The 13967-nt window shown below is 36.8% G+C and overlaps 1 protein-coding gene across 1 annotated transcript in view; it reads right to left on the bottom strand.

Annotated features, from left to right (window-relative positions):
• SEMA3A (semaphorin 3A) overlaps window positions 1-13967 on the bottom strand; it is a 164535-nt gene that overhangs the window by 35859 nt on the left and 114709 nt on the right. Inside the window, exons 7-9 of the mRNA XM_066550951.1 lie at window positions 1999-2141; window positions 748-862; window positions 587-656 (exon numbers count right to left, since the gene is read on the bottom strand). Of these exons, the coding sequence (XP_066407048.1) occupies window positions 587-656; window positions 748-862; window positions 1999-2141 (328 nt within the window). The remainder of the gene's footprint in view (window positions 1-586; window positions 657-747; window positions 863-1998; window positions 2142-13967) is intronic.

Consider the following 13967-nt stretch of genomic DNA (forward strand, 5'->3'; position numbering starts at 1 on the left):
TTCTGTTTAGAAACTAAAACTTGTTTCTTTCACAGACAAATGTGGCAATATAACTAGTACTGCAAACCTTCCTCAGGCCAAAGCTGCAAGTATATTTTGTTCTTGGTGAAAGCACAATGTAACAAAAACATTCAAGTCACAGTTATATGTGATTCAATAACAGAACTTTTGAAAGATCACTAGACTTTCCAGATTTCAGCAATATTTTTTATTAAAATCTCCTTGACTAGCCAATTTCTCACTCCACAGATTTCCTATTTTACACTGCCCCCAAACAAGTTTATTTATGCTTGCATTCATTTTCCAAATCTGTGTGGAAAGGGCTACAAATGCTGATCCCTGCTATAAAAAGCCAATTCAATGGCAAGAACAGCCTGAGAAACTGATAGTCTTTGTGTTTGCTAGCTTCAGGGTGATGATGTACGCTGCTCATAAGAAAGAAACCTAATTCATTACTTCTTACTGACATTGACTTCTCGGTTCAAAGGTTAAGAAAATTTTGTGGTTTTTAAAAACACTTTTAACAAAGAGACCTCTTTAAAACAAGCAGCCAAATTTCCATGCAAGAAAATGATATGCTCTGTACCTGGAAGTTGTAAACACTCCATAGACTATTGGATTTTTAGGGTCTTTTGAGTTCATTAGGAACACGTCCTCTGTAATGACAAGAAGAAAAGAAAATCAGGTTAAATTCATACAGGTAATACCTGAAGACATTTCTATTTTCCAGCCACTTCTGCCACTTACGTAGTTCATCAAAGTGTGTGTCAATGCCATTGGGTCCTGGCACAGAACAAATCAGACGTGCTTTGAGGAAAGTTGTCCATTTGTTAACAAGGCTCCTGTGTCCACCAAAGTCATTCTAATAACAGAAGTGTTTTGCATTAATATTTAGCAACAGTCTTCGTTTCAAATATCAACAGAGTACAGATAAAATATAGTAAATAAGATGACATTTAGAGAAAACAAGAGAGAAGAATTCACCTCTATGTACAAAAGCAATATTATGTCGCAAAGAGAAAAAATCTGAATTATTTTTATTTTACATTGATTATGCCATATATCATACTAGTTCATAACTTAAAACCAGAAACACTCAAATCTCTTTATATAACTTTATACATATTCAACACTGGGAAAAAAGGAATCGGCAGAACATCTTGCTCCAAAGCTCCCAGTCTGCCATGTCCTGGAAAAGCTGAGGGGGTTTATTATGCTGAAATGGGTAGCAATAAAGTAGAAATGAAACTTGCAATGGAACAAAGTAGACAAAAATGCCAGAACCATGAGATCAGCTGTACAGCCACAAAATGTAGAAACCAAGGGCCCTGAGGACGTCATAGTTGTGGGGTAATTGGTTTAAAAGTAGGAACCTCTGAATTCAAGGAGGTAAATTGAAGTTGTGCTTATGGATTAACAGAAAATTTTACTGTAAACACTACAGTTGCCAAAACTACAACATATTTTAATATAATTTCATTAGCAGAAATGTTTTTGGAAGTCTGTCAGAAAAACCTCTGGACATTTATCAGTGTGGACAAATGATAAATCTTGCAGTCACTAAGGGTCTTTGGAATGGCTGCCCATTTCTACAGCTAGCCTTAAACAATCATTTTTCTGTATCTTCCTTTGCCTCTGTTTTAAAAGTTTTCACTAATGTGGGAATGGAAAGGTATTAACACTTAAAAAGCAAATTCTTCAGATGTTTTTGGCCTACCTGGAAGTATCACATTTCCTGTAAAAAGACTTTCTTTTGCAGACACTTTCTAAGCCTCAGAAGATGCCTACAGATTTTTAAACCAAACATCATAGTTTGAGAATTTTCCCCCCTAAAAAGGAATTGAATGGTATTGATTTCTGTATGTCATCCCCACACTATTTTTGTCTTGGGATGACCCAAGAGTCAATTAATACTGAATAGTTAACAGGTGAGAAAACACAATTTCTAAAATTGCTTGCAAATGCATTCAGTATCACACCAAGAATTCATCATCTGACCTTGCAGATCTGCCCTATTCTGGCATGGGTGGCTTTTCCAGTGTGCTCTCCATCAATTGCATTTTCACGGAAGAAGAAGTAGATCTTGTCATCTTCTGGATTGTCACTCTCTGGTATCAGGTGAGCACTGACAAATCTGGGATCTGAGAAGACAATGCCATTGTGCACATTACTACTGCATGAACTGGATCATTTCTCTTCCTTACATAAATAGACTGTCATTTTTCTTCCCAAGACCCAGTCATTGGGTAAATATTTCTATATTAGGTACATCATCACCTGCTAATGTGTGACAGGTATTTACATTCCTCTTATCTTTAATATAGAGAGGTGTTTGCTACAGGTATTTAATGAACAAATCTTAACTTTATTATTGGAGCAATTAAATGTTTTTATGAAATCACTTTACAAATGTTTGTATAACATTACAGCATGATTTCATAATTCCATGTATTTTTTACTGACATTTTTCTTCTTCTTTGGATGTCTGGACTTCGGTTAGTCTTTCTGTTAAAGTAACAATTAAAATGAAAGAATTATGGAGACAAATGTAAAGTTCTCATTTTAGAAATTAAAAAAAAATTACACCTAGAAAATTGTTAGTTCATTACTGTTAAAAAAAGTTAAGTTGAAAACCACATTTTGATTGATACTACCTGCACATGATACCCCAAATTCCCAAATTCCCAAATTTTTGTCTTCTTTTCAGAAGAGAAATATATTTTAGAATTTCTACTCAAGCTGTTGAAATACTTTGTCTTTCCATTTTTGTGAAGTATTATTTTTACATACATAAACTTTATTTCTTAATGATTAGAATGACAACTTTATTTGGTGGCAAAAAAGATACATCAACAAGCGAAAATACATATAATGTGGACATACTGATGGGTTACATAAAAATACTGAAAAGAAGTTTTGGGAGAGAGAATTTTATAGAATTCACATCAATAAATTCATGCCAGTGGTGCATCTGGCTCATCACTGTATTTTACAGAGATACTTCAGCTGGTATCTTTCACTATATTTGGAAAAAGAAGGCATATCCAACAGATTTACCAATCTGTTTTATAACCATTCTACATCCTGCTGGGATAATTAACTGTAAAAGAACTATATTTAACTACTCAGAGTCCTGTTCCTATGTGAAATTGTAAGCTATTTTAGTGTCTGTATTAACATCTTTTCAGTGTATATTTCTTGCCAGATAATCATGGAAATAATGAACTTTGCTATGTTTTGCCAGTTTGCACTAGCTGGCCTGTGCAACCCATTGCCTTATTAAGGATGGCAGTGTTTTTAAGACACATTGACAAGTTATGCACACAGAAGTTTAGCAGAAGTTTAGAAGTTTAGATTATCATGTACTCTGTGTGTGTGTGTATATATATATATATATATATATATATATATATATATGTATATATTCTCATGTATTTGTTTGTGTAGGTGCATACGTGTATGTATTTTATATAAGTACAGAAGGATGACCCTACTGGCTCAGACCAAAGTTTACTTAGATCAACACACAACCTCCAAGATTCTCCAGAAGTAATTATTTGAGACAAGAAAGAATATGGTGATTACAAATAATATTCTCCCAGAAGACAATCCCTTCCTTCAGCTGTTTTCAGTGTAGCTGATTCCCTGAGCTTTGCTGCTTCTGTGTCCTTAGTTAACTCTCAATAGACTTTCAATCCAGTTATCTGTCTAGTTTCTTCCTGAACCCATGCACATTTCCAGAATTCAGCATGTCCTTTTGGAATTTGTTCCTCACCTACACAATGTAATGAACTAAAATTTACTTCTGATTTTTGTTTTGAACATTGATCTCAATAACTTCATTTAGTTCCTCTCAATTCCTGTATTGGAAAAATGCCCAGTGACCAAGATGTGGATGAACTATGCTCTTTAACAAGGGCTGGAGCAATTCTCTTTGTTGAATTCTCTGTTACAGTTTTTCCTTTTTCTTTTTTTTTTTTTTTTCCTATTAATTTCTAGCAGTTACTATGGTTCTGACAGCTCCTAAACAGTAATCTGAAATTGCCATGGAATTTACATGCCAAAACCTCAGAACTTCACTCTTCATTGGTGGTACTCTGTCCATAGCCCATTCTTTTATATGTGAAGATAGACATACTCTCCTCATGGTTTTCCCCATGGTTTATCACTACATCATTCATCAAAAATAATTTAATTTGTCATTTGATTGCTTAGCTACCCAGTTGCATTAAGATCCTTTTGTTACCCTTCACAGTCTTCCTTTGTCTCACACTGCTGAATAACTTAGGTTCATGTGAAAAAAAACCTGCCTTTCATTCAACCTCTTTTTCAGGTTATTTATGAACATGTTGAACAACACAGGCCACAAAACAGATCTCTGTGAAATGGCATCTACCACCTATTGTCTCTTAAAATAAACATTTTTAGACATCTAAGAACATGAAAAATCTGAGATCTTAAGCTCTCCACCCCAAACCCCAGTAATGCAAGCTATTAAATGTCCTTCCTTTCTTTCTAGTGTGCATTTAATAGCTTTCAAGTTACAGTGACATGAGACTCAAGATAAAAAATATCTCAACTGTTTTTTATGCGATATACTAGGGCTTTGCATGCAACTTCAATCTTAAGAAACAACGGCTACAGCTTGAAAATTTCTGTACTGCAGACTGGGGAAGGATCCACCAGAGAAAGAGGATTCCCATTATAATACACTGTTCTTGGCTACTGGATCTGGAGAACCTCTTTTCTGAATATGTTGCTTTTACATCCTTAAGGGCTTAATGAAAAAGGGTAAAAAAAATATTCAACCAAAACCTAAACACATTCCCAAATGGTTGAATGATTTGTTTCTAGCACAATGGGTTTTGTAAATCACAAGAGATCAAGTTCTAAAATAAATCACTATATTATCAGGTGTCAAAAATCTAACTTTACATTGGCCTATGAAGATACTGTGGGGAGCCCCATTTTGAGGCAAAAATATTGCTGATATAGCACTGGTTATGTAAACTTGCCCTCGGTTAGCATATTATTATTCTTTTCTTTCCCTCTCATAATTTTGCAAGTGAACCAGAAATAGTAAGACAGTTTAGTATTAAAGCAGGACTGACACAACAATGATAGAAAAATAGTTGAATAAATTGAAAATATGTATTTTAAATTATTCTGTCAGAGTGAAAGCAGAGAAGAGGGTTGTGAGGCAGGCAGATAAAACTAATGCCACAGCTAGAGCACATGTGAGTATGCTTTGTATATACTTCTTACCAGTGCTCATCAGAGATGGATTCAGATTTTCAATGAGTGATTAATAATCCTGACTACATCCCTGCAAATGAAGTAGTCACACAACCTCTATTAGAAACACATCCATTGTACATCATGAAACACCTTTTCTTGAATAACACTTCTTACTGAGCACACCTTGGACTGTTTTTCCATCTAGGTAAATCGATATGTTTTAGTCAATAAAAAAGTGGTTCTTCATGTTATAGGGCCCTTGCTCTTGTTACCTGGTGGTGCTTGGGTTTTTCCCCCTCTTCCATCTAACAGACTTATGTCTATGCAGTGAACCAAATAAATGAAGAGCAGGCTACATGTGTTCTGTTGCATATAGAAATAGATTAATTTCTGTTTAGAATGAATGTAGTGGTTACAGAAACAACATCATGATACCATGTGCGGGGACAGGGAGAGAAAAGTGCTTGACAATTTCATGGGTTATAAAGCTAAGAACCAGTGATCTGTAGTGTGTTCTTTATTGTTCCACTAGCACAGAGGCTGCCTGACTTGCCTGAGGCTTGATGCACACTTGCATTCAACCCCAGGGCTTCAGACCATGCTCACTACTGGCTGCTGAGGGTCTTGATGAATCAATCAGCCAGATGGCCAGCAGTCACGCAACACAGCCCTCTCCACGGACTGCACAGCACTTTTTTACTGCTCTTCTTTGAGGATTGGAAGGGAGATATCCACAGATGAGGGAATAAGGGACTTCTCCTTGACTCTCCTAATTGCTCACCCATGCAGCAGAAGAAAGAATGTCATCCATGAATGTGTATGTTCAAGTATCGAGACTGCCCTGCCCTACCCTGCAAATTTAAACAGGTTTGGTATCAAGCGGTCCCCATGGGAAGTTTAAAATAATTCAGTCAGGGTTGACCTATTTCATACATTCAACACAACACAGCCACAAAAGAAATGCTGGAATGAACTTCAAGCAAGTTTTACTGAATGGGAAGTAGGACTTTGATCCAAACCCACCAGTAACAATTGTAAAAGTCAGTGCACTGCTGCTATTGGGGGTAGACGGAATGACTTCAAATTTCTGAGTATGAATTATGGAGTATTCTGCAATCCTAAAACTGCCTCCAATCCACATAGCCCTCAGAAGTGCTGCAACAACAGTTCAACACTTTCTTGTTTGAAAGCAGTCTCCCATTGATTAGAAGTCCAGAAAGCTTGTTTTGGGAAAATGGATTTAAGAAATAATTTGACAGCAAATATTTTGCAATGATTCATTGCTTTTAAAAAACACAGGCAGACAATATAGAAGACTGCTTTAAAAAAGAGCATACATCAAACAAACATTTCTGAAATGTGTTTTAGCATGATCAAAGGAGAAACAAAGCCACAGCACAAACACGATCAAAATAAAAATTACAGCTAAAAACACTTCTCTGATCTTGCAGCCAAAGTGAACAAGCTAAAAATAAAAACTTAGATTTTTATTTAAAACAATCAGCCTTTAAGAAGCAAATCATTAAAGTCCACACCTTTTTCAGTCTCCTTTTTCCAGTTGTCTTGGCTGTGGTGCTACTCCTCAGATCCCACATGACACCTTTGTGTGCCCTCCTGCAATTACCAGCTCTGCAGACATTTCTCTGGCAGCAGCCCATTAAACTGTCCTTTCTGAGAAATCTGGCTCTTTATGAAAACGACACCTTGGTCCAGCTGCCTTTATGATTTATTTGCCATTGTTTGCTTATTTAAGTAATGGAAACATGTTTTGCCTGTCTCAGCATTTCAGGTTGAGGGAAAGCGAAGGTATATCGATCTGCACTGGTTCTTTAACAAATGTTACCCTTTACCAACAATAACCCACAAATACACACACGCACCCAAGAGCAGGAAACAATAAAAGTCAGAAATTGGCTTTCTAAGTGAATTGTATTAGCATTTTAATGAAGATCTATAAACTTGAAGGCACAGAAATTACCTTTAGCTGTCAAGATTGAGTAAGCTGAAAGCACAGAAGCTGGGGTCATCTCTTCATCACTTGACAAGAACCAAAGGGCAGTTCTCTTAGGAAATGCTTTGTAAAGAGTTTGAACTGCATGCCCCTATTATTGTATATTTACGGTCAAAATGACTAATTTATCAGTTCACAGCAAGAAAATTCTAGGAAACTAGGGAAATTTTATGCTCAGTAAAACTGCAATTGCTGTAATTTAATGAAAAGTACTGGAGGGTGACTGGGACCCTAAGGAGAGGAAGGCTAGAGAAGATGAAATTAAAAATTTAACAACAACAAAAATAGACAGCTACTCAAGGCTTCATAACCACGTACAGCACCCGTCCGCTGGGACCCAGCACAGAGAACCAAACACTGTCCTCACAAAATCTGGACTTGCTCTCTCTGTGAAGCCCTACTACCCACAGAGAAGAGAGCTGCAGTTCCAGTCACAAATGTGCGGAGCAGAGCTTCTGCCTCAGCAAGGTCACCAGAGGACAAAGCTGTTAATATGTGGTGATGAGAGAGCTAAGATGGTTTGTGGTTTTACACACTTGAATGTAGTTTACAAAACAGCAAAGCTTTTAGTGGTGTTCTTTCAAAGTTCCTTCATTTAAATTCCTCAACTTTCACATTCCTCTTGCTGCTGTTGAGTCAGGAAAATGCTGCAGAGCTCTCATGGATTCACTGCTTCTAGTGAAGCTCCTCAATAACACGGATGGCCACATCAGACCACATCCTCGAACTGGGAATGCTGTTTGCACAAGGGATAACTTGTGGCTATTATGGAGCTAATATGAGGGTTTTGTGGTAACTTATTGTCAGATGCTAACATAGAAAGGACAGACCACAGAGTAGAGATGTCATTTAAAGATGCTGTTTACAAAGTCAGGAGGATGTGTGGCATGCAGGCCATGCATGATCAAGCTGCCAGCAGCTATTACAAGGTAAGAAGCCTCATGGTCCCTCACTGATTTTGCAATGGAAATTCCCCCCAGAAAGAGTTTTAAAGCTTGATGATAATCATCAAATGGCTAATCTTTGAGTCAAGATGATCTTAGAGTAGTACATTAGTTATGTCAGCTAGTTTCTCTTTCTTAGAAGTGATATCCTATTTTTTATCAATTTTTCAAAGATTAGTAAAGGCAATTTTTGTGACACAGATTATAAAACACACTAATAAGTGTAAGGTTTACCAAAAGTTTCTTTTAATTTCAATTAAAAAATATTTTATTCCAAACTCTTTTCATAATTTAAAAAGAAACAAACAACCTCAAACCAACAAACCTTTCCTCTGCAGATTCCAACTGCTATGCTTCAGTGGTGACTTGTGTGACACGAAGAGATTACAGACTTTCAAGGATGAAAGGTATTAAAAGTAGCAACAACATATCACTCTTCTGTCATTTCAATACATGGCTGCAGCAGCAATGTAACACTCAAAAGACATGAATTAAAAAAGACACACCATATTTTTACACATGTAAATTCTTCTGCATCTCAAAGGTACACTTACATATACAGCAACAGGAGTCTAGCCCTTGTGGCTTTTACAGTGGCTTGACCATAAGTGTCATCCATGCACCCTTCTCATTGTGAGAGACAATGAAACTGAATTTAAATGATGAGGCTTTTTAAGGATCTGTATTTGAGGCAAAAAGCAAGAAATGGAAAGTGTATTGACACATCCTAAAGCATTCAGGCTCCATGCTGGGGGCAGCCAGCAGAAGTGAAAACTTGGCAAGGCCAGGCTGGGGGCTGGCAGTGATGCAGGGCAAGGAGAGCACAACCTCAGTTTTGGGTGCTCAGCACCTCTGGAGTATTGTGAATGAGTCCCTGAGTACCTGCCAAGACAATGCCACCACCCCAAGATCCCTCATCTCCTCTGCCTTAGAGGCATAATTCAGCATGAACATATCTTGGGAATAACATTTTGGCTCCCACAGGAAACAGAAGGGAGAAAATGTTGATCTCTGATGCAATTATCAGTTTTTGAAGCCTTTCTTCTAAAGAGACAACAATAGTTTTGATTCCTTGTTAAAGACTAATTATATGGTGAAGAAAAGTGAATATAAAAGTTCAGTAAAATTATAGCTTAATGCTCAACATAAATTAGATTTCTCACAAAACAATGCTTATGATCTATCCACACTATTTAATTTAAAAGAGGTGATTATTATCTCCTTACAGAACAACAAGCAAAATTAACACCTCTTTTCCATTACTGACTGTGTTTCAAGGCTGTTGTATATCTATCAACACAATTAATTTTAAACTTATTTACTTGTCCCTCAGAGAGAGTAATTGGGCAACTGAGAAAACTAGCGTCCATCACAGAAGAGAAAGCGAGGCTTGCAGCACACTGTCTCCATTTAGGAATACTTTAATCTCAATTTTCTGTATTTCTTAAAGGTAATGAGAGTTCCAGCTAAGAGCCTGTTTCTTCCTCTCTCAGTCATTTATCTGAAGTTTTTGACATTGATGTTTGGAAATAAAAACACTAGAAAGCCTGTGCCTTAACTGTGTAACCTACATCTTTAGAGCTCTGGATGAGTGACAAGAACTAAATACCAGAGTCTTTATGCTAAGATGTGATGTATTAGGGGAGGAAGTGGAGCGTGGAGGCACTGAAGACAAAAGATGTTTCTGATTTGGGGTGTTACAGACTTTTGGCATATAGAGCCATGCTACAGGCCTGCCTTTTGTAAGCTCTGAAGATTCACAGGTGGAGCACAAGTCCCTGGAGATGCTGAAGCAGTTTATGGCAGCTGATCCTAGAAGTCAGAAACCCAAACCTGTTCCTCTCCATTAATGTGATTTTCTCAGGCCTTTCTGAATGCTGAGAGATGTGTGTTTATGTCTTGGTGGAATATTCTTCCACTTTCCCACCTGGAAATTAAGGGCACAAGAAGGTGTCCTGAAGGCTGAGGGAACATGCTGCAGCCAAACTCCTGACACAGCACTTTGCAGGAGGCAAATACCTGGCTGAGTGTGAGGAATAGCTGAGGATTATCATGGCAAACATATTCCAGAGTAGGGAAAATGGGACAGCCCTCAGCAGTACAACTGGCAAAAGCTGAACAGCACTGGCTTGACACACGCATCTTCAGCCTCTGTCTCCTGAAAGCTAAATTCCTAATATTTCTGTCAGCTCCATGCAGTGTACAACCCTGTCTCCAGAACCCTTTGCCCATAGAAATATTACTTTTTTTCTGCCTAAAAAGTGAAAAAATATGTCCTTGGCGTCAAAAATCATCTATTTTGAAAACAGGAAGAAAAACTCCAAATTTTCGTACTGCCAGGTTCAATTAGAAGTGTGTGGAAGGGGTTGTGTAGCTGTAAAAAAGATCTCCTCTCCCTGATGGCACATCAAAAACTGGACAGGCCTCTACCATAGTCTCAACTCTCCATGAGGGATGTTCATTCATTTGGAAATGATCATCAGCCTACACCACTTCCCACGGACTCATCCAGTAGAGAACTCCTGCAGCAATCTCCTAACCTTTCCAGTCTCCTGTAATTTAATTTCTTTGTGAAATCCTTTAGATTTGGCTAAAGAACTGAGGTAATTTTGTCAAACTACAAGAAACATTTTGTTGGTTTAATGAACTTTTACAGCTAGTGTAAAGCAACTTGACACAAAATCCATTAAAGTAGGATTAATGAGGGATGGCAGCAAAAACTGAGGAAAGAGCTGGATGAATGACTGGTTTTAGCTCATGTGTCAGTGTAGCACAGCAACACAAAATGCAATAGGGCATCTGTAAGTGGGAGCAAAACCCCTCAGCACAAGCTGAGGTATTCAGTGTGATAGCATCAGTTATGACAACCTCTTTCAGTAGTCATGTAAGCACTATGTGTTTCCAACTTAATCTAGCTTCAGTCAACATAAGGTATTTACAGGGTTTTACACAACTGAAATAATGTACTCATTTATTGTTGATGTGAAACTTAGTTCTGTTCATTAAAAAAGAAAAAAAAGTATTTGATACCACAGGTGAGATGAAAACTGTGAAGTTGCTTCAGATAGAAAAGTTTTGCAAGAGTACCTGCACTGTCAGAAAGTTTTTGTTCTCAAACAGCTTTTCATTGGCTTATACTTTAATCCCGTACAAGCAAACTGTTTTTCATTTTAATTATTTTAATTTTTATTATTATTCACTGACAGCACTTCAGAAATATTTGATGTTATTTCTGTGACTTATAAGAATGAAAATTTCATTGTCTCAGACTCAAAATTTTTGTGTTTTTTAAAGGCAGTGAGGGGGGACTGTGCTTGTGATACATAAATTGCAGTGAGAGGAATTGGCAAAAAGTTTAACAGAAGTATTTAAAAAGTAATAAAAAAAAGAAAAGCAGTAAAAAATATGGGCCCTATAATAAACGGGAAACTGATTTTTTTTTTTAAAGAATGCTTTCTACCAACAGGTCTGGCACAAAATATTAAAGCTGACAGTATGTCAAACATGGAACGGAAATAAATATTGATAATGACAACCCATATACACCATCTTGTGAAAAAGCTGATGATCCACAAGTCCACATAAAATACCACATAGAAAGGTTTTGTACCTTCCTCTTCCATGGGGCTTTTTTCTGCCCTTACTGGAAGTTGCTTTAGAGAAACAGGAGAACAGGACACAGAGACTGAAGGGGTGGGTAGCTGAAGAGAGCTGTGCCCCATGACTACCAAATTTTACAGTGTGACAAATGTTATTCTAGAGCTCAGGAAATATGAATAATCTCACTGACATCAATAGAACACTTCTGACTTACAAGGATATTGGATTTTGCCCAAACAGCAGTAAAAAAATCAATAAACACCAATTCTCAGATATGTGGCAATATTAACAGATACAATATATTATCACTAAATGCTTGCAACTATTTCATAAGACCTGTGCAGTCAATGGGAAAAATATGTAACCCAGTCTTCAAAGTAATTTTTCTTCTGCTTTTTTTTCTGAATGATCATCTGTACAAAAGCTGTCTCTGAAAGGTTATCTTGTTTCTGTTTATACCAAATTCTCTAACAAAATCTTCCTAAAAATCTTGCTGTACTTATCTGAACAGAAATCTTTAAAGCCCGCCAAAAGGAAATTAAATTTATATATATAAAGATATGTTAAAAATACTCTTTTCCATAATCTAAGAACAAAAACACAGGCCAGCTTATCACTTTAAAAGGTAAATCAGAAAGGGAACTATTTTATCCTCATTTACTCAGTGTGTTTGTGGCAGCTCTAAGTGCTCTGGAACAACGAATTCTGATGGATGCTGTACAATAAATGGTGGTTTCAAAGATTTACAGTTTAACCCTTGCCTTTGAAAGAGGTAATTTTCCCTGGTCATACCACAAGGCAACTCACCTTACTAACAGAAACATTCAACCTATAGACACCAGTGATACAGTGATCTCAGAACAGAGGGAAATAGAGCAAAAAAAGGCTTATCAGCCTCAGTTTTGGTGGGTCACTCTCAACAGTTTTTTGGACAACACTACTACATTTGAGACTGATATAGAGGTTCTCAAAAAAATGTTATCACATTTCAATAACACTGTATGCTATCTGTACATCAGCACATCATCTTTTTTTGGGGTTTTTTGGTTTGGTTTTTTTTTGGGGTTTTTTTTTTTTTTTTTGTTTTTTTTTTTTTTTACCATATGATATGTAAAAGCACTTAGCTACATGTTTAAAAATCAAACTTAACAGCCACCCTTTAAAATGGATAAATTTACACAAGCCCATGGAATTCAATGCAATAGCAAGGGATGGGATATTTCTGACACCACTTTGAGAACTATGAGCTGGACATTGAAGACTGAAATAAGTAGTATAGGGCATTCTAAAGGTCAAGGGGAAAAAGAAGCATCACTTTGGCAATGAAGCAAAATGGGAGGTGCAGGATCTATTCCACTGTCAAAATTTAAAGGCAAAAAATGAGGAACCATTTGTAAAATATTTTTTGTGTCTGTGATCTGTCCATCATATCTGATAATTGAAATTGTGTGAATTCTTCTTTATTTTCTGTTACTTAGTCCAACATACTGCCTTTAAAAGTGAAAAATAAGTATCCATTTGTCTCTCCCATTTGTCCTTTTCTCTTCCTGTTTCCCCTTCCTTACACTACAGTCATGAATGAGGCTCTGTGGCCTAAATGATGCTGTTGGTGACATCAGTTTCACCCTTTTGTTTCACAGTGTTGCCTTGACAGAGCCTGGGGAGGAACATGGTGAAGTGGCTCAAGTGGGACTGGAACAGTTTCTATCCTGGAAACATGGGTTTGCAGAACTAAGTGGAGGAAAAAATCTCAATGTTTTTGTATCAATTAAACCCTTGCAAATAATGGAATGTAATCTGAAGGGAAATTACATGACATATTAAATACAGAGCTTTCTAATTAGGTGTTTCCTCTGCTCCTCTTCAAAGCCTACAGAAATATTAAGATGTCTACAGTTACAGCACAGAAACGTCTTCAAGATGTAACATTTGATATATCACAGTATTTCAGAAATAATGAAACTTCTACAAGGAATTAACAAATGTGAATTTAACCACAACAGATGGTCTATCTACATTTATTGATCTTACAAGTCTTTGTGTCATCACAAAGCCCTGCGTTAGGCTCAGTCCTGCTCTAGTAAAGTCCACAGCCGCAAGTCTATAAACACAGGAGTTGAAACACTATCCTTGATAATAGAGTTTAATATTAGCTTTGCCATTCTTTGCTAGTG

The sequence above is a fragment of the Molothrus aeneus genome, chromosome 5, assembly GCF_037042795.1.
Source record: "Molothrus aeneus isolate 106 chromosome 5, BPBGC_Maene_1.0, whole genome shotgun sequence".
Taxonomy (NCBI): Eukaryota; Metazoa; Chordata; class Aves; order Passeriformes; family Icteridae; genus Molothrus; species Molothrus aeneus.